General features: G+C 47.0%; 2 protein-coding genes across 4 annotated transcripts in view; one reads left to right on the top strand and one right to left on the bottom strand.

Moving 5' to 3' along the window:
* LOC106889136 (transcription factor HES-5-like) overlaps nucleotides 1-17,160 on the top strand; it is a 26,222-nt gene extending 9,062 nt beyond the window's left edge. For all 3 annotated transcript variants that reach the window (XM_014943894.1, XM_014943893.1, XM_014943892.1), the window contains 4 exons: nucleotides 15,230-15,296; nucleotides 15,488-15,928; nucleotides 16,098-16,278; nucleotides 16,407-17,160. In XM_014943894.1, the coding sequence (XP_014799380.1) occupies nucleotides 15,866-15,928; nucleotides 16,098-16,278; nucleotides 16,407-16,648 (486 nt within the window). In that variant the 5' untranslated portion in view covers nucleotides 15,230-15,296; nucleotides 15,488-15,865 and the 3' untranslated portion in view covers nucleotides 16,649-17,160. The remainder of the gene's footprint in view (nucleotides 1-15,229; nucleotides 15,297-15,487; nucleotides 15,929-16,097; nucleotides 16,279-16,406) is intronic.
* On the bottom strand, nucleotides 1,686-3,570 carry LOC106889135 (transcription factor HES-5-like). Its single transcript, XM_014943890.1, has 3 exons — nucleotides 3,467-3,570; nucleotides 2,977-3,157; nucleotides 1,686-2,777 (listed from the first exon to the last, which is right to left on the bottom strand). The coding sequence occupies exons 1-3, from the start codon at nucleotides 3,530-3,532 to the stop codon at nucleotides 2,512-2,514; spliced, it is 513 nt and encodes a 170-aa protein (XP_014799376.1). The 5' UTR covers nucleotides 3,533-3,570; the 3' UTR covers nucleotides 1,686-2,511.

The raw sequence follows: 17,160 nt of genomic DNA, 5'->3' as shown, positions 1-17,160 counted from the left end.
TTGACCTGGCTGCCTGCCTTTTTGGTCTTTTCCATGTGTATAACAAAGGGTTTCATCCCAAACCAAGCGAGGACTGGCCAGGTACAGCGGTTTGATCTGTCAGACTAGTGGATCTGAGTTTGCTTAGCGCTTAACTAAGCAGCCATTTGAGAAGATAAGATATTCTAGGTGTCCTTTTGTTTAAGGAAAAAAGCATATGCTGGAAATGAAGGTTTTCAAGGGCATCTCTCCCAGGAGAGTTGAAATTGTTGACAAATGGTGTTTCTTGCTGTTACTACATCTCTGGAAGAATGGGAGGGCTCTCTGTCGTGTATCCAAATCAAAGTGTTGCTGTGGTTAGATAATAGTTTTGTGAAATGATTATTTGTGTAGATTTATTTTACTTTGGAGAGAAGGGCAACTAAAAGGTGAATAATCCCCACTGAATAATGAATGGGAACTCTTCTAAGGAGAAGGGAGTGAATGTTATTGGGGAAAGTGCTGTGTTTTGGAGAGACTGTTGGTATTTAAGGTGCTCAGGGGTGGCTTTAGGATCCCCATCTCATGCTTTTCTTCCTGTTTCCCCAAATACCTTCTGAACGCCTTTCTGCTTGTTCACCTCATCCATTCCCTCTTTGTGTAGCTGTGTGGGAGAAGGACAAGCACATCCTTTAGAGCAGGTGCTAATCCTCCTGGCAGCTGAGTTAATCCCCAGGAGCCAGGAACCCCCGTCGTAGAGAATTGCCAAAGAGTCACAGAGGGCTGGAGCTGAGCCTGCGCACGGCGAGCCCGGGCTGCTCGCTTTGGGTCACCCAGGTAGGCAGGCTGTTGAAAATCCCCATGTAAGAGGATATGCTACATTTGTTTTCTGAACTGAGGTGGGGGGAAAAAAATCAAGGGAGGATCATTTAAAAGATACTTGGCAGAGAGACCATCTCTACTACAGGGTGGATGGAAAAAAAGACTGTAAAGCCTGGTGGAGTGTTGCTCTGTTCATGGCATGTTTTGGACCCTTAGGTGGATATCAGAGAAAAGGAATAAAATGTTTGAAGAAAAGAAGAATATGGGGAAATAATTTCGGAGAGGAAATTATTTTTCAATAATTATGTACACTTTTGGCCATACACAGACAGATTTCACTTCAGTAAAGGAAGCGATTCTGCTGTTGCCTAACAGAATTTGTGCTTAGCTAACAGAAGGTGCTAAAATTAAAAGACAACAAAAACTAGTTCCCCCCACTGGTGGTAGTTTCAAAAAGGAGGGTGAGACTTCTGAGAAGAGTCAGGTGCCAAACTCTTTGGAAGTTATTAGGAGTTTTGCATGTTGCTACCTCCTAAATGGACAGAAAGTGTAAGACTGAACTCAGGTTGGTGGGTAAATTGGTGGGGAATGGAGGGAAATACACTGGCTGTGAAATTAGTGATTTGCTGAAGTCTGAATAGGTTGCTGTTAAGTATCTGGGTCTACACCTCTCAGTATCTCACTTCAATTTCACCTCCATTTCAATTTTTGGCAACTTCTCCAGAGGTTGCGTCTTTACAGGATCTGAAATCCTGTTCTGCCAAGTGAATTTCACAAATTTAAACTATACTGGAAAGGAGGGCTCAGAAATACAGCATCTCCTGATAGTTTCCTGCTGCAGAAGGATTCTAATGCAACGCTCAGTCCAGGAGCATTAGCCATTTTAATCATTTCAAACCAAGGGATTAATGACTAAATCCATTTTTATTGTATTGTACAGTGAAGACACCAAGGTTGAACATCACACAGGATGAATACATCACAACTTTATAAAAGCTTTTAAAGCCCTTTAGCACGTTCAATTCAGTCAATGATTATAAAGTACTTATTGCTTCCCTCCCTCTCCTTTTTCCTTAAGGTATCACAGGCATTTCCTTTACAAAAGGCATCAATTATCCCTCAACTGAGAGCAGCACGTACTGACATTAAGAGAATTTTCCCTAGAGCTATCTGTTGTCATCATAACTTTCTGTAAGAAGGTGGACTAAAAATAGCGTAGGAACTTCAGAAAAACCAGCATTTCTTAATAACAACTTTCACTCAAAAGGTAAAGGCTCAATACTCTCTTTATGATACACAATACATTCTTCAAAGTGCTCCTTCTTTAGGAAGGTCAATGCATTATCTAGAGATAATGGAGCACTTGAACCAGTGACCCAGGGAGTTAGTAGAAAGATTTCCACTGACAGCCACAGGCTCAACAGCTTTGCCAAGCAAAAACATGATGGAAACTGAACGGCTTTTGGCTCTCTAAATCACCGCAGAACTTGGTCCCCTCTTTGGCCAAGAGCTACCAATAAAAGCAGCAAATTTGCTGCAAGATACAAACATGTTCCTTCACTATGAAGGGAAACTACTCAGCGACCCTCATTTCTTGTGACAGAAAAACAATACCTGCCCCCCCTCCCACCTTTGGAAAGCAATGTTTCCTACTTTAAAGAGGAACTATTCAATCACAGGTCCCTCTAGTTTTCGTAGCAAAACATAGGAGTAAAGCAAAGTTCAGCAGGTCTACCAGGGTCTCCAGATGGTAGGAGCAGCAGCCACGGTCTTCTGGGCAGGTTGTTTTCTAGCAAGCAGACAGGGTGACAGAGGTGGACTACGCAGAGCAGGAGCGTACATGACATCTGCACCCATCTGGGCTTTGCAGAAATGCTTGATTAGCTGCACCTGGGTCTCCTTCTTGGGTTCATAGTAAGACAGAAAATGCATCGCTTCCTTGAGGCACCGCAGGTACCCGCTGTTAAAGTCCTGCTCTGGGTTCTTGTGAAGGAATGCTAGAAAAGAAAGAAAGAAGCAGAAGCAGTGGGTTAAAATCATGGGACAGTGGTGATTAAGTTTCTTTCAAGAGCCTGAGACCACGAGCTTTGCTCGTGTGACCAGCCCTGATGTGTTAGAGCCCTGCGGGGCTTCAGGGGAGGGCAAAGGCTGGTGGGAGAGGACTTCAAATGGTTAGAACCACATCTCTGCACTCACCTGGGTCCTGCAGCTGGCTCTGCTGCTTCAGGTAGCTGACAGCCACTTCCAGGATGTCGGCTTTCTCCAGCTTGGAGTTGGGCTGGTGTCTCTGAAACTCCTTCTCCAGGAGCAGTTTCAGCTGCTCAATGCTGCTGTTAATCCGGTCACGGCGCATTTTCTCCACCACCGGCTTCCTCAGCTGCAAGAGAGGTGGAACAGATCGTTAAGGATTTCTGAGACCTGACCTCGTTTCCCTTTCTGGTGCCCTGATGCACACATGTTCAAAGGTGCTTTCATTTGGTAGGAGAGCTTTGTGATGCTGCTTGTCTATTCCCTGCTCAATTTAATTTTTAAAAAGCTATAAAGTCTCCTTTATGCCTCTAACCCGTTTGCCTTCCCCCAGACCGCTTTGTCCCTCCTTCTCTCATCTTTTCCCATGTAGTATTTATTATATAGAGGCAGCCCATCGCGTAGAGCTCAGACCAGCCTTTCCAAAGCCTTGACTTACTTTGTTCTTTTCTTTCGGCAGCAGTTTCTCCTCCATGTGCATCATGAGGGTGTTACTGGGAGCCATTCTTAGTGCTCTCAGTCCTGGGCACCTCGGGCTGCTGCGCTGAGCGTAAGACTATGCTTTGGTACTCACCAGCTGCCTCTATTTATACATCAGGGAGCTCCAGCAGAGACGTGAGTCTGGGGATGGCTGGTGTTTCCCACAGCCCTTCAGCCAATCCGGGCACACAGCCCAACAATAGAGGAAGCCTCTATTAGTGCATGGTACATTGATTGCCAATGCCCCAGAGAGAATAACCTTCTGCCCACGCTGACTGGTGGAGTGTGCAGCGCGGCCCTCCGGGGCTGCCCAGGGAGCTGGGAAAACACTGACCCTCCAGCTGGTTCTCTGGGATCAATTGCCTTCCCGAGGCCCTGCATGTGCCAGTCACATTTGTGGCGTGGAGGAGGCACGCTTTTGGGGGAAGGCGGGAAAAGATGAAGAAGGGGGGAGCACCGTTAGGGTCAAAATGAACAGCAGCAAGATCATCTCTCTGCTCTTCCTAGAGAGGGCACTTCACAACCGGCCTCCCAGGTGTGATTTGCCAAACCATGGGTGTATTTGTGCTTGTCCACATGGTCATTACACTTTTAATGGGTGAGAGGAAGTGTTACCAGTGTGAAACGATGAGTTTGTTTGCATAACATTTCTAACTGCCATGGAGAATCTACGGTCAGGACGGTGGGATGTTGGATGGACAGGGTGAATAAATAGGGAACGGGAGCAAATGGAAATGGTGACTCTGTTTCTCTCTTCTCACACCAAGGTCTGTGAGCCTGTTGCACCAGTGTTCCCATTGCCTTCATTAGGGACAGCCACACTTTTCCTAGCAGAACCGGGCCCATGCCTAGTCACCCCTTAGCTCTTTCTTTCCCCTTTTCTACTCTCCTTTTCATACAGACATTTACAAGAATGGTGGTTAAGGTGGACTGAAGAATAGCATCGGATTCAACCCAGAAGCCTTTGGCCTTGGGAAGTCAGAGGCAGGTTGTGAATGGGATTTGGTAGGTGAGGCTCATCTTTGGACCCCAGCAAGGAGGTTGGTTCTGCTGCTTGTCTGAGGTTTCTGGTGCTCTCTGTTCTCATCTGACCAAGGAGCATCACACTGCCCCTCTGCAGGACGTGAGCTCTCAGAGACCATATAATTGCCTCCCTGTGTAACCTTTAGCACGTCAGCCCCACTCCATTTTCTTATCTGAAAAATGAGGATAGTGGGGATACATGCTTGTATTTGCATGAAAATTTCGATAAAAATTAAGCAAATGTTATTTTGTGGTAAAGGCAAGAAAAAGAACAAAGCTGTGTGGACAATTTAGGTCAGTTCTGATTTTGTCTTATGAGAAAAATCTCTTCCTGGACGCCCAGAACCTACCTGAGAAAGGCTGTGCCCTCTGAGGGGCTATGCCCTGCGGTGGTGGGACAGGAGGTGTGCTTGTCCTTTCCCAGTGCCCTGCTTGTGCACGGGAGTGTGGCTGGGAATCTGGGAAGTGGAAATGGTGGAGGGAAGTGTGCAGTGAGGTAAGGAAGCCAAAGACAATTTCTTACTTGGAAATGCTGAAGTGAAGCCTGAGTTTAACGGGCATTTGACAGGAAGGAGGGAGGTGTCACTGAAATAGCCAGTTGAGGGTTTCATTGTATGGGCCTGAATGGGCTTAGCTCTTTGTGAAGGGCAGATGTTGTCCTTGGAGCCCTTTATTCCCTCTGTTGTGGGAAAGCCAGGAGACAAGACATCTCATGAACGCTTTGAAGCAGTCAAAGGATTATGATCCAAAATAAGATACAGCTCAGAAGACCATGCTTTAGTTTTTGCCAGCTGTAATAAGATGTTACCCTTGTTCCTGTATCCTTTGGCTGGCCTTTCTCCAAACGTTGGTTATCCCTTTCCTGGCAAGGGAGAAAGGGTGGCAGGCCTTGAAGCTGGGAGCTGACAGGTAGGCATGTACCAAGCTGGTTGAAGAGACTCTTCAGTGTCAAAAACCATCTTTTTCCCAACTCCTGAGAAGCAGCCCTGACCTTTATTGCTGTATTATAACTGATAGCCAGATGGTCTTTTGGGAGTTGGATTCTTTCCCTTTAAATCATTCAGGCTCAAGCACCGTCACTAATGTCGTGAGTAGTTGCAAGGCACACTTCTATTGTCCCAACAAGAAGTGTTATCAATAGGGGAAAAGTATGGGAAAGGCAGAGAAATTCAAACCCACACAGCCTGGTGCTAATAACTCCTTTGTGGAGCCTGCACTTCTGTCAAGGCACGATGAACTCACATGGCTTTTTCACCGAGCGAGGCTGAAAAGCCCGTGTTTCACCAGGCGGGCAGGGGTTTCGCAGGGATCGGTGTTGACCAGGAGAGAGGGGCAATATGGGGCAAGGGGGCAGAGATACTGGTTCCCACTGGGGGTGGCCAGCAGGAACACCGAGCTCATCGGTGCTGGCTGTCCTGGGGGCTGCTGGTTTAATTCACCATGCCTCAGTTTGCTTTTCTGGGAAATGGGTTGGAACGGGGAGCAGTGCCCCTGTGTGCGGTGTGGGGTAGGGACAGGACAGCAGTAATGAGAACACCTTGCCAGGGTCACAGGTAGAAACCATCTTTTTCCCAACTCCTGAGAAGCAGCCCTGACCTTTATTGCTGTATTATAACTGATAGCCAGATGGTCTTTTGGGAGTTGGATTCTTTCCCTTTAAATCATTCAGGCTCAAGCACCGTCACTAATGTCGTGAGTAGTTGCAAGGCACACTTCTATTGTCCCAACAAGAAGTGTTATCAATAGGGGAAAAGTATGGGAAAGGCAGAGAAATTCAAACCCACACAGCCTGGTGCTAATAACTCCTTTGTGGAGCCTGCACTTCTGTTAAGGCACGATGAACTCACATGGCTTTTTCACCGAGCGAGGCTGAAAAGCCCGTGTTTCACCAGGCGGGCAGGGGTTTCGCAGGGATCGGTGTTGACCAGGAGAGAGGGGCAATATGGGGCAAGGGGGCAGAGATACTGGTTCCCACTGGGGGTGGCCAGCAGGAACACCGAGCTCATCGGTGCTGGCTGTCCTGGGGGCTGCTGGTTTAATTCACCATGCCTCAGTTTGCTTTTCTGGGAAATGGGTTGGAACGGGGAGCAGTGCCCCTGTGTGCGGTGTGGGGTAGGGACAGGACAGCAGTAATGAGAACACCTTGCCACCCGTGCTGATACCTCTGTATGGAAATTACCTTGGAATGCTTGATGAAACTATCGGGTCTGTGTGTTGTGCCACCCTCATACCTTACTATCGCTGGGTGGGCGTGTCCTAATGTTGAAGATTGCTGGACTTCAGCACCACAAATCCCTTCACCATCCTCATACTCTTATGACTCACTCTGTGGAGGTTTTTTGGATAAAGTTTGACAAGACGGGGTGTTGTGTCTTTGAGGTGAACCTTAATGACCCTTTGACAGGTTTTAGTTTATGAGCTGCTGCTTGCCTTGGTGTCACAGAGGAATATCCCTTCTCCCAGCCCTCCAGGTGCACCTAACACTTCCTACCATCTTCTGCTCAGGGTGTTTCAGTGATACTACATTCTACACAGTAAATAGTTCTAAAAATGGTTTGGCACGGGAGGCAATATATAAGGAAATCATCCTGCAAAATTTGCTGTTCAGGATTGGCTTCTCCCACTGGCAGAAGCCAAGCGTAGTTCTGCTGTCTGAACTCACAGAGTGGAAATGTAGTAAAATCTGCCTCTTTCAGGGGAAAAGGTTATGTTGTTATTAGACCTATTGTATAAAATATTCCATTAAATGTCATTAGCATGGTGTTATCTCGCCTCCTTTAGACATTAGAACCTTGGCAAAGAGGGGTCTTTTCTTACTGTAAAGTACATTCTTTGTAGGTTTAACCCTTTTTAATTAGTTTTTCTTTAGATCCAGAATACTTAATATGCTGTCATTCCCAGGTGCTTAAGGGAAGGAAAGTGGACTTTGATCATTAAGAAACACATGAGACAATTTGATCTGCATTTTCAGGGTTGTTAGAGGCAAAAGCAATTTCTAAAGCTGCTTGTGTGGGTGACCCTGAAATAGTCATGCACCAATGACATAGTCTTTCTAGGGTGAGTATTACAAATAATTAAAAATTAAGGAGAATTTATTATTTTTCTGCCCAGCTGAAATTCCCACAAGTCACCTCTCAGCATATTCAAGAGTGCACAAGAGGGATTTATTATTTCCTGGTATATTGACTCTGAAAGGTCTGGGGATTACAGCTGCTTTGCACATGAATAGCTGGAGTGTGTTGTACAAAAGGCATGGTCTGTGGGATAATGGGGCTGGATGTGGGAAAGCGCTGACCCTGGGGGAGAGCAGGCTGGTGCCTGATGGCAGGAATCAATTATGTCTCAAAGGAACACATTGCCCTGGGAGCAGGCTTGGCGGGAGCCACCATGTTATGTGTTTACCACCCTCCTCCTCCAAAAAAAACCCATAGAAAACAACCACAGAATGTATCCTCTCCTCCTGCTTTTACTGGGAGACTCGGCTACACCTTGCTTTATAGTGAGGCCACTCAGTGAGAAGTTATGATCCCAGTAACATAATCGTTCCCCATCTCCCCAACGGGGCTGAGACCCAGCAGTGCTCCCACACGTGCTAACAGAGGGTTTTGAGTTTTGCTCTAAAGCACCCCAGATGCTGCTGACTTTGGTGGGAGCACATACTCCTCTGAGAAAGGAGATCCCATCAGTCCGTCCCTGCTCAGCTTTGGCCAAGGAAGGAGACCAGCCTGTCACTGACAGTGGAGTGGAAGGAGCAAACACAGAAGCTGCGGAGTTTATGCACTTCTTTCGTTGCTTTGGGTGGGCTTTTTTGGTTCAGTTTTTACAATGGGCTCATCATCTCTGAAGATCTGGCATTATCGCCAGCTTTCTAATGTCAAAATTTGGGCTTCAAGAAACCCAGAAATGGGCTGAAAGTCATAGGGATTTCACAAAACCATTTGGATGTTTCTGATGAAAATAGAAGTATTTTGATGGATTTTTTTTTAAACTTCTTTTGATTATTGAGCATTTGGATGTTGTTTGGATCAATATCATCAATTTTCTCTCTTTATAGAATCATAAGGCTTGGACATGAAGTCTTTCTGAAGGCCATAAGTATTATGGCTCTTGTGATAAAAATGATGAGACTTACCAAATAGTGCTGCCTGGCATTGTGGCAGGAAGGGACCTGCAGAGAGAATATTTCAGAGGAGCAGGTTGAGAGCTGGGTGTGTGGCCCTGAGGTCTGTCCCCAACAACCACTTGCTGTCAGTGACAGGATGGGAAGGGTGTGTTGGTGCCAGACAGGAGGGTGGTCACCTCTCCCCTGCGAACAGCAATTAATCCAGCCTGCATGTGTCAGATATTTAATCACAGCTCTAGCTAGGGCAGCGGTGGAGAGGGGAGATAAGAGTCACAGACTTCCCTGGCGTCCCTTGAGCCTTATTTGATTGTTCCCTGCCTTGGGAACAAGTTTGTATCCTGATTCTCCTGATTACAGAGCCAAACTCTAAAGAAAACAGTCTAGAGAGGGTTAAGAATAGGACCAGGACTCCCAGGACATCTCAGTGTAGCTGGATAATGGTTTTATCCAGGCCAAATGTCTTAGGGCCTGAACTTCCCTTAATAAACTCAGAGTTGATGTAATTCGGGGCACGCTGCAACCTCTGCTCCAAGGAGCTCCCAGCCCAGAATAACCAAAACCACTGGGAGGCTCCTGATGGCAATTAGATGGTGCTGACAGACAGATGTGCACAAGGACTAAGGGCAGCTGCAGCTTCAGACTGAGGTTGTGGTAGGTCTTTAGGAGCATGAGTAAACAAATCAAAACTTGGTTTACTTTCTAGAGAGATCAAGTTAATTTCTGTTGAATAGACCATGAAGTTATTTCCTGATCAAGGATTTAAGTGCATCTTCTTTTTCAGGCGTTTCATGGGCTTGAACAAATTGTACTAAATAGCATTTTCAAAACCCTCTACTGAACTTGTGTACAAAGGAGAACTTTTGCATCTGCTTCTCTAGGTGGTGCCTGACTGCGAGTGTGGTCCAGGCCAGTAATCCAAATTCTCCCACAAGCCAAGGAGCTGCCTCCTTTTCAGTGATGCCAAAGCTAATTAAACTAAAAGTGGGTGCTGAGCATCTTTGCAAACCAGATGTCTCCAATAGCCACTTGGCGATAGAAGCACTGCAAGCAGTGGGCTATTTGAAATACTGAAATTGTGGGTTTCTCCTGTCTGCCTCATTTTTCTTCCTTTGTAAAACATTGCTAATAATACATCCTTATCTCACAGAGGAGGTTGCTGAGAATTCATTAGCTGGCATTTGTAAAGCACTTTGAAAATGCAAAGCCAGTGGCATTATTCCTCGTCTTCTGGATGCTTTCCATGTTATTAAAATCAGGATTTCAGAAAGGCTTATCGGGGATCAAAACAGCATCCCAAACTTGAAAGGAAGCAAGACTGTTAAACCATCAACTGTCGCCTCCCCCTCCAGCCAGATGTTAAGCCCTAAAGAACTGAAGTGGCACAAGGAATTACTTTCCCAAGTTCCCCCAGCTGGGCTGACAGGCCTTGATCAATGGTTCTCTCCACAGTGAGTGCTATGCAGATGGTCTACCCAGAGCAAGGTTTCTGTGAAGTACAAAGGGAAGTCAAACACCATTTCTAATTCAGCTTGTAGCATGGCACACTTCCTTTATCCTCGGCCTGAATGCGGTGAATGGGAGAGCAGTGTGGGAAACTGGAAGGAACTCCAAACTCACACAGTCCGCGGGGCTGTAAGGCACTCCTGTCCCCAAGCCACATCTGCCTGTGACAGACAGAGGGGGAAAAGAGTGACAGAACGAAAAATCAGATTATAAAAACTTCACGAAGGGAAAACGAACTCCGAGTAAAAAGGGGAAAAAGTGAAGGAAGCTGTGTGGAGAAACAGAAATTGTGCCCCACTCGACCAGGGGACTGACTGCCGAGCAGCAGAGTGAGTAAGGGCTGGAGGAACCGGCAGGGAAAGGAGCTGCAGGAGCAGAATCTTGCTCACCCACCAGTGAAGCCAAAAAAAGCTGTCCCACTGAAGGTGGCAGAGGTAGTTTTGGCCCACACTAAGACTTCTGAGTGACATATTTCGTTCACCTCTTTAATTCCCCAGATTTGTTTATGCTCGGGGAAACACAGACCCTTGGAAGCTCATGCAAAGTGTTGCAAACAGATACAGAACCTCCTCCAACCCTTAATTGCCCTGGCATTTTATCTGAATTACTGTTTGCTATGATTTAAATATGGGGTTTAAATACAGGACTGATTTCTTCTTGCCGGCTTGGAGACCCTCTGCTGGAGGTGAGGCATTGCCTCGGTCCAGCTTTGCTGATTGCCTGGCTCTGCATGTCCATTGGGGTGCTTTCCTCGAGCAAACTGGGAAGTAACAGTGCAGATCCCAGTTTTGCAATGGGATTTCTGCACCTCTCTGCTGCACAGTGCTAAGGAGAAAAGATGGCTCTTGTGGACCATGAGGATATAATGATACTTATATATGACCCATACAGAGCTATAAGAGCTTGGCCTTTAAGAAAATTAGATCAGTTTTATACCGGTAACACCCTGGGGGAAGCTTTTGTCTTCATTAATACTTCTAAACTCTTCTGTGTTGCTTAGATGAGAGAAAAAAATAGACCAGGTTCTGGTGTTGGTATTTGGCAGGTGAAAATTCAGGCTCAAATTTTGCTGATGAGGAATTTGTCAAATTCCACTATGAGTGTGAGAGTGTCAATTTGTATTGGCACCAATTTACCGGTCTGGAGTCTGGAGTTTCTGTTGACTTCAGTGAGCATCCAAGTTAGGCCCTTAGGACTGGACTTTATTGGACCAATTTTATTTTTCTTGGTCCATTATTTTTATTGGTCCATTTTCTTGGACCAATTTTATTTTTCACCCCAGGATGGTCTGAAGGGCTCGGCACTAATCGAGTCTCCCACATTTTGCCGTCTTTCCCCTCCTCTCTTCAGAATCATTGCTCTGTCCCCTCTCCCAAGCGTTTTAGCTTTCCAAATGACTTCCTAACATAAGGCTGTGGAAGTTTGCGTGCCTCGGAGTTTCCCACACCCTTCCTTAACCATATTCATCCCCGTCACAAAGGAAGTGTGCCTGACTACAAACCGCATTAGCGACGGTGCTTGCCTCGGCTTTGTGTGCAGTGGGAAACCCCGCTCCCCAAAGGCCATCTGGGCGGCTCGGGGCAGGGCAGAGGCAACGGGAGCAACAACCCGCCACTCTCACCACTTGGGAAAGCAGCAGCAGCATCTCAGAGTCCTCCCTAAAGAGCTAACATCTGGCAGAGATTCGGGGGGCAGCTTATCACAACGCCCTATTTCAAACTCGGGATCCCAATAAGGTTTCTATCCAATATCGTGCACGTTTGGAACTGTAGTAGAGGGTGTGTGATTCAGATTTCATTATCCTTAGTGTAAAGCCCGCTGACTCTGCTAACTTTAAAATAGAGAGGGATTTTTATTCTCCCTTTTCTTTAGGTTTCTAACCAAAGCAGAAGCAGAGCATCCGGGGAGACCTTATAGCGGCCTTTCAATACCTGAAGGGTGCCTATAGAAGAGCTGGGGAGGGACTCTTTGCCAGGAAGGGTAATGATAGGACAAGGGGAAACGGTTTTAAATTGGAAGAAAAAAGATTCAGATTAGATCTCAGGAAGAAATTTTTTACTCTGAGGGTGGTGAGACGCTGGAACAGGTTGCCCAGGGAAGTTGTGGCTGCCCCATCCCTGGAGGGGTTCAAGGCCAGGCTGGATGTGGCCTTGAGCAACCTGGTCTGGTGGGAGGTGTCCCTGCCCAGGGCAGGGGGGTTGGAACTAGATGATCTTTGAGGTCCCTTCCAACCCAAACCATTCTATGATTCTATGATCTCTTTTGGGTAACTGAGCATCTATTTTGAATAACTCCTCCAAGATGGTCAGTAATTGGCTATTTTTCCCCCTCACAGACTGTGAAACCAAAGAGAAAATAAAAAGCTATTTTATATATGTTTCTATTTTAGACGCTTTAAAATTCATTCAGAGTGAGGAAGTGGGAACCACAGTGGATTTACCATCTGGGACAGATTTTGCTACATTCACCTCACAATAATACATTGAATATTGTAATTTTTATTACCACACATGTTCTAAATATGTGGGCCCTCCGGCCTCTATAGCTTAGTGAATTCCTGCTGGCCACAGAAGATCCTTTAGCATTCAGCCTGCTCAGTAGCAGCTTCAGGTCAGTTTGGATCCTAACGGAGAGGGAATTTTGAGTGGTGACCCCTTGATTGTGCCAAGTTTCCAACCACTACCACAGGGCCACCATGCAAAGGGTTGGCACCACAGTCTGCTCTGGAATCCCTGCTAGGAAACCTCTTACTGCCTTTGTAGGATTTTTTGGGCATTTGGTTTTGGTTTTTTTGGGATCCCTGCTAGGAAACCTCTTACTGCCTTTGCAGGACTTTTTGGGTGTTTGTTTTTGTTTTTTTTTGTTTTTTGTTTTTTTTTGTAAGGGACCTGAGCTCACATTACTGTGAAACCAGCAGGAGCTAAACTGAGGGTAGAGGTGTCAGGGGGCCAGTCACCTCCACGCAGCGTGGGTCACCAAGGCTGATGGCTTGGGTCACAGTGGCAATGCCTGACCATGTAATTACTAAACAGCAGGAGGAAAACAGGTCCATCACATCCCAAGCTCACACGGTAAACAGACATGGAACAGGACTTCATGCTTGGGTGCCTGGAAAAAAATCAAGTAGGCATTTTTATCCTGTACAATTCATTCCTTCAAGAAGGTATATGGAAGTTACTTTCTTGGACCAAGAAAAGAGATAGAGGTTTTCATTCTCTCTTAACTTGAGCTAAATGTTGTAATAGTGAATTAAGCAAAATTTCTGCCAAGACCGAGGAGAGTAGGGTGGTTCAGGCTGGCATGACTGTTCCCCTGGAGTTAACTTCATAATCCCCTGGGTGCTGAGTGGAGAAATAAGAGGTTTGTGGTTTCTGAGGAGTTCATTTCTCGTTGTGTACTGGGGGTGATTTCAGGGAAGGCATCTGACACTTTAAGCAGGTTTGTTGTACTGAAGCTGGAGTCTCTGTTTATGTGACTGGTGCTGGAAGGGGAAATTATTGCTGCTCTTATACCTGCTTATTAGCAAGTTAATATGGAAAACAGAAACTGTCTGTAGCAAAACTGCTAGTGGATCCTGCACATTATGGGACTGGCGCATTTCTTCTTCATGCACTTGATTAACGAGCTCAAGAAATGAGTTTCTACTCAGGAGCTTCTGTTTCAGAGACTCTCCCCAAGAGGGACGCACGGAGCGCAAGATTGGTTTCAGAGGTGGCATTACATGGGCTCAAAGATAATCCACAAGCTTTGAAGGGAACATGTGAAATGGTGTCACAAAAGCTTTCCCACAACTTGACATAAAAGACTCAGAGCTCAACAGCTGCTGCTCTGTACGAAAAGAAGGAGCCTATTCAGGAGCAGTACAATGGGGATGGAAGGGCAGATCCTGGAAGAGGTCACTGAAGCCTTACCTGGCCTTACAAATAATGAGTTACAGCGAGAGAGAGAAATGTGTCCATGTGTACGTGTTTTCACATTAAAATACATGTGTGACCACACACACATGTATTAATGTAGACATGAACACGTATGAACACAAACAGTATTTCCTTACTACCCTTCCTTTTTCAGTAAAAGATGCCCAAACGTCAGCCTTAATATTACTTGACAGTAATTTATCTGATTATTATTATTATTCCTGGGTTGAACCTTATAGAGGGAGATACTGGTGCTCCCAGAGAAGCGTGTTGAACTGGTCAGGTCACACATGTGGTTCCAGATGTGTGGTTAATGCTGTCACCTGCCCACTTCACCCTTCCCGGGGCATCAGAGGGCACCAGCACCATCAGCCTGTCCCCGGCCAGGACACACGTCCAGAGGATGCAGAAGACACTTCTGCCATCTCCTTCAGCTGCTCCCATGAGGTGAGACCTCATAAAAACCAGCAGTACTTGCACGGGCAGAAGGCAGGATAAAGGCAGGCAGATCTGGTTCAAGTTTTCCAACCTGGATCTCTGGCTGTGTGTTTATAGGATAGGAATAGCAAGGCCATTAACCCTTCCAGCTGCAGGCGACCTCATAAAAACCAGCAGTACTTGCACAGGCAGAAGGCAGGATAAAGGCAGGCAGATCTGGTTCAAGTTTTCCAACCTGGATCTCTGGCAGTGTGTTTATAGGATAGGAATAGCAAAGCCATTAACCCTTCCAGCTGCAACCTCCTGAGCTTTGCATCTCAACACAGAAACTGCCCCAGTGGAGAACGAGGAATCAGGAATTCCATTTCTAGTAATTTTATAGGCTGTAGGAATCTCTTCTGTACTCAGTTTTCCTTTGTGCATCGATTAAATGAAAATAATTAGAGTAAAACATGTTTTTGAGGAGGAAGTGAGAAAGCTGCATGAGAGACCTAACTGATCCCAAAGCACTCCGAGATCCTTCGCCTCGCGGGTTTCTCCTGCAGTATTTGAAAACAGAAACATAAAGTGTGACGGAGAGTGTTCTGAAGAGGAGCATAAGGTACCAAGGAAGAGAATGAAGATCAAAACAGAGAAGGTTTTCAATAACTGTGTGTACATACAACTAAAAGCATTTCTTTGCAGTGGGCCCAACTGGGAAAGCTGTTTTCTGTTTCAGGTGGGCAAAACCGGTGTCACCGTCACTTGAGGGAGAACCACTGGCTCTGGCTCACTGGGCAAACAAGGTGAGTGGATTTAAAGAAATTCTGCTCTTTCTCTGGAGAAGCCAGGAGCTGCTGGTGTGTGTGTGTGTGTGTGTGTGCAGGCTGCAGCGTGTGCCTCCCCGTGTCCCCGGAGAGGAGCGCAGCCCCGCGCCGTGCCGTGTTTCGCGCCATCGGCAGCTGACCTCCTCCTTCCTCCCCACATGTGAACCCAGGGCCACGTCTGGAATGCTATTGATCTGCAGCATTAGTCAGCAGCCCTGTCCCATTGAAGGCCAGCTCTTTCCCAGCTTCTGACGGCGTAACTCTGATCCCAGCCTTTTCACAGCACCACACACTCCCCACCTGCTCATCTGGGAGAAGGTCATTATCCCCAGGCTATTCACCGGCAATGGAGCATGCAAGAATAGATGCTTCTCCTTTTGTGCTGCCCATCTCCCTGATTGGCTCTGGAGTGTGGGAAACTCCACCAAGCTGGAGACCCACAGACTCTCCGTGAGGTTGCAGAGTATAAATATCAGGCAGAGGCAGCTTCCAGCAACACGCTTCTCCTGGACTTCCACTCCGAGACCTTCCTTCCCTTCTCGGGACAGATGGCTCCCAGCACCGTGTTCATGGAGCCCGACAACCTGCTGACACCAAAGGAGAAAAACAAAGTAAGTCCAGGCACAGCAAGACGGCTTCGAGCCACGCTCTCAGCTGTTCTCAGCAGCTGAGAAACTGGTCCATGTGGTTCAGGAACAGTGAGGGGCAACAAACAGCCCCGTGCAACGGCAGAGAGAAAATCCTTCTAATAACAGGTCTCTTTTCCTTTGCTTTTTACAGCTGAGGAAGCCGGTGGTGGAGAAGATGCGCCGTGACCGGATTAACAGCAGCATCGAGCAGCTGAAACTGCTCCTGGAGAAGGAGTTTCAGAGACACCAGCCCAACTCCAAGCTGGAGAAAGCCGACATCCTGGAGATGACTGTCAGCTACCTGAAGCAGCAGAGCCAGCTGCAGTTGAAGAGTGAGTATTGGATTTTGTTTCACTCTCAAGCTTACTGCAAATCTGTGACAGTTTTATGACTCTCTAGCTATACACAGTTGCTCTAAACTATTCTTTCTTCCCCCTCCCTCTTCTCTTCCCCTCTGTAGCTGCAGGATCCTTCCATAAAAGCTCGCAGTTTGACTTCAGAGAGGGCTATTCCCGGTGCTTGCAAGAAGCTTTCCATTTCCTCTCTCTTCATAAAGTCCGAACTGAAACGCAGACCAAACTTTTAAGCCACTTCCAGAAGAGCCAGTCGGCTGCTACCGAGGTCGCCTTGTCCCCTGGGAACCCCAGCACCCTGAAGCAAGCGTCTCCAAAAGATGCCGGTACTCTCTGGAGGCCCTGGTAGTCGGGGGGGAGTCCCCACATCGTGGCCCTTTGCCAGTCCAGAGGAAGGGTCTGACTGCATCTGCTAGTCCAGCTCTGGTCCTCTCTGCTGTAGGGAATGTTATTTCCCCCTGTATTTTTATTTATGTGTGGAAAGAACGGCGTGCTTTTGGCTTTTACGGGATATTTGGCAGAAGTGCAGGCATTCTGCGGAGCGGTGCGGGGGCTGGGGGTGACAGCCCACAGCGCTGCCCCGGCGGGGGCCAGTGTCTTCACAGTGAAGGAGGGTTTTTTTGTAAATGTTACTGTTGTGACGGGCAGGAATTGCTGTAGGAGAGGTGTCTCTGCTGTTGCTTGTAAGAGCCACGGGCTTTGCTCTGGCTTGACCCGCGGCGCTTGTTCGCTCGGTCGCTCCCGAGGATAAACTCACTCCCCTTTGGTTCATGCACACTTGGTTAAAATCAGTTTCCCTCTGCTTAGAACTTGTACAGCATCAAAGATGGGGTTTGTGACCCTTTCATAGTCCTAGTACAT

Source organism: Calidris pugnax, unplaced genomic scaffold (assembly GCF_001431845.1).
Source record: "Calidris pugnax isolate Ruff unplaced genomic scaffold, ASM143184v1 scaffold129, whole genome shotgun sequence".
In the NCBI taxonomy this organism is placed as follows: domain Eukaryota; kingdom Metazoa; phylum Chordata; class Aves; order Charadriiformes; family Scolopacidae; genus Calidris; species Calidris pugnax.
Note: the sequence above shows the minus strand (reverse complement) of the source record. Positions and strands in the feature narration are given on the sequence as shown.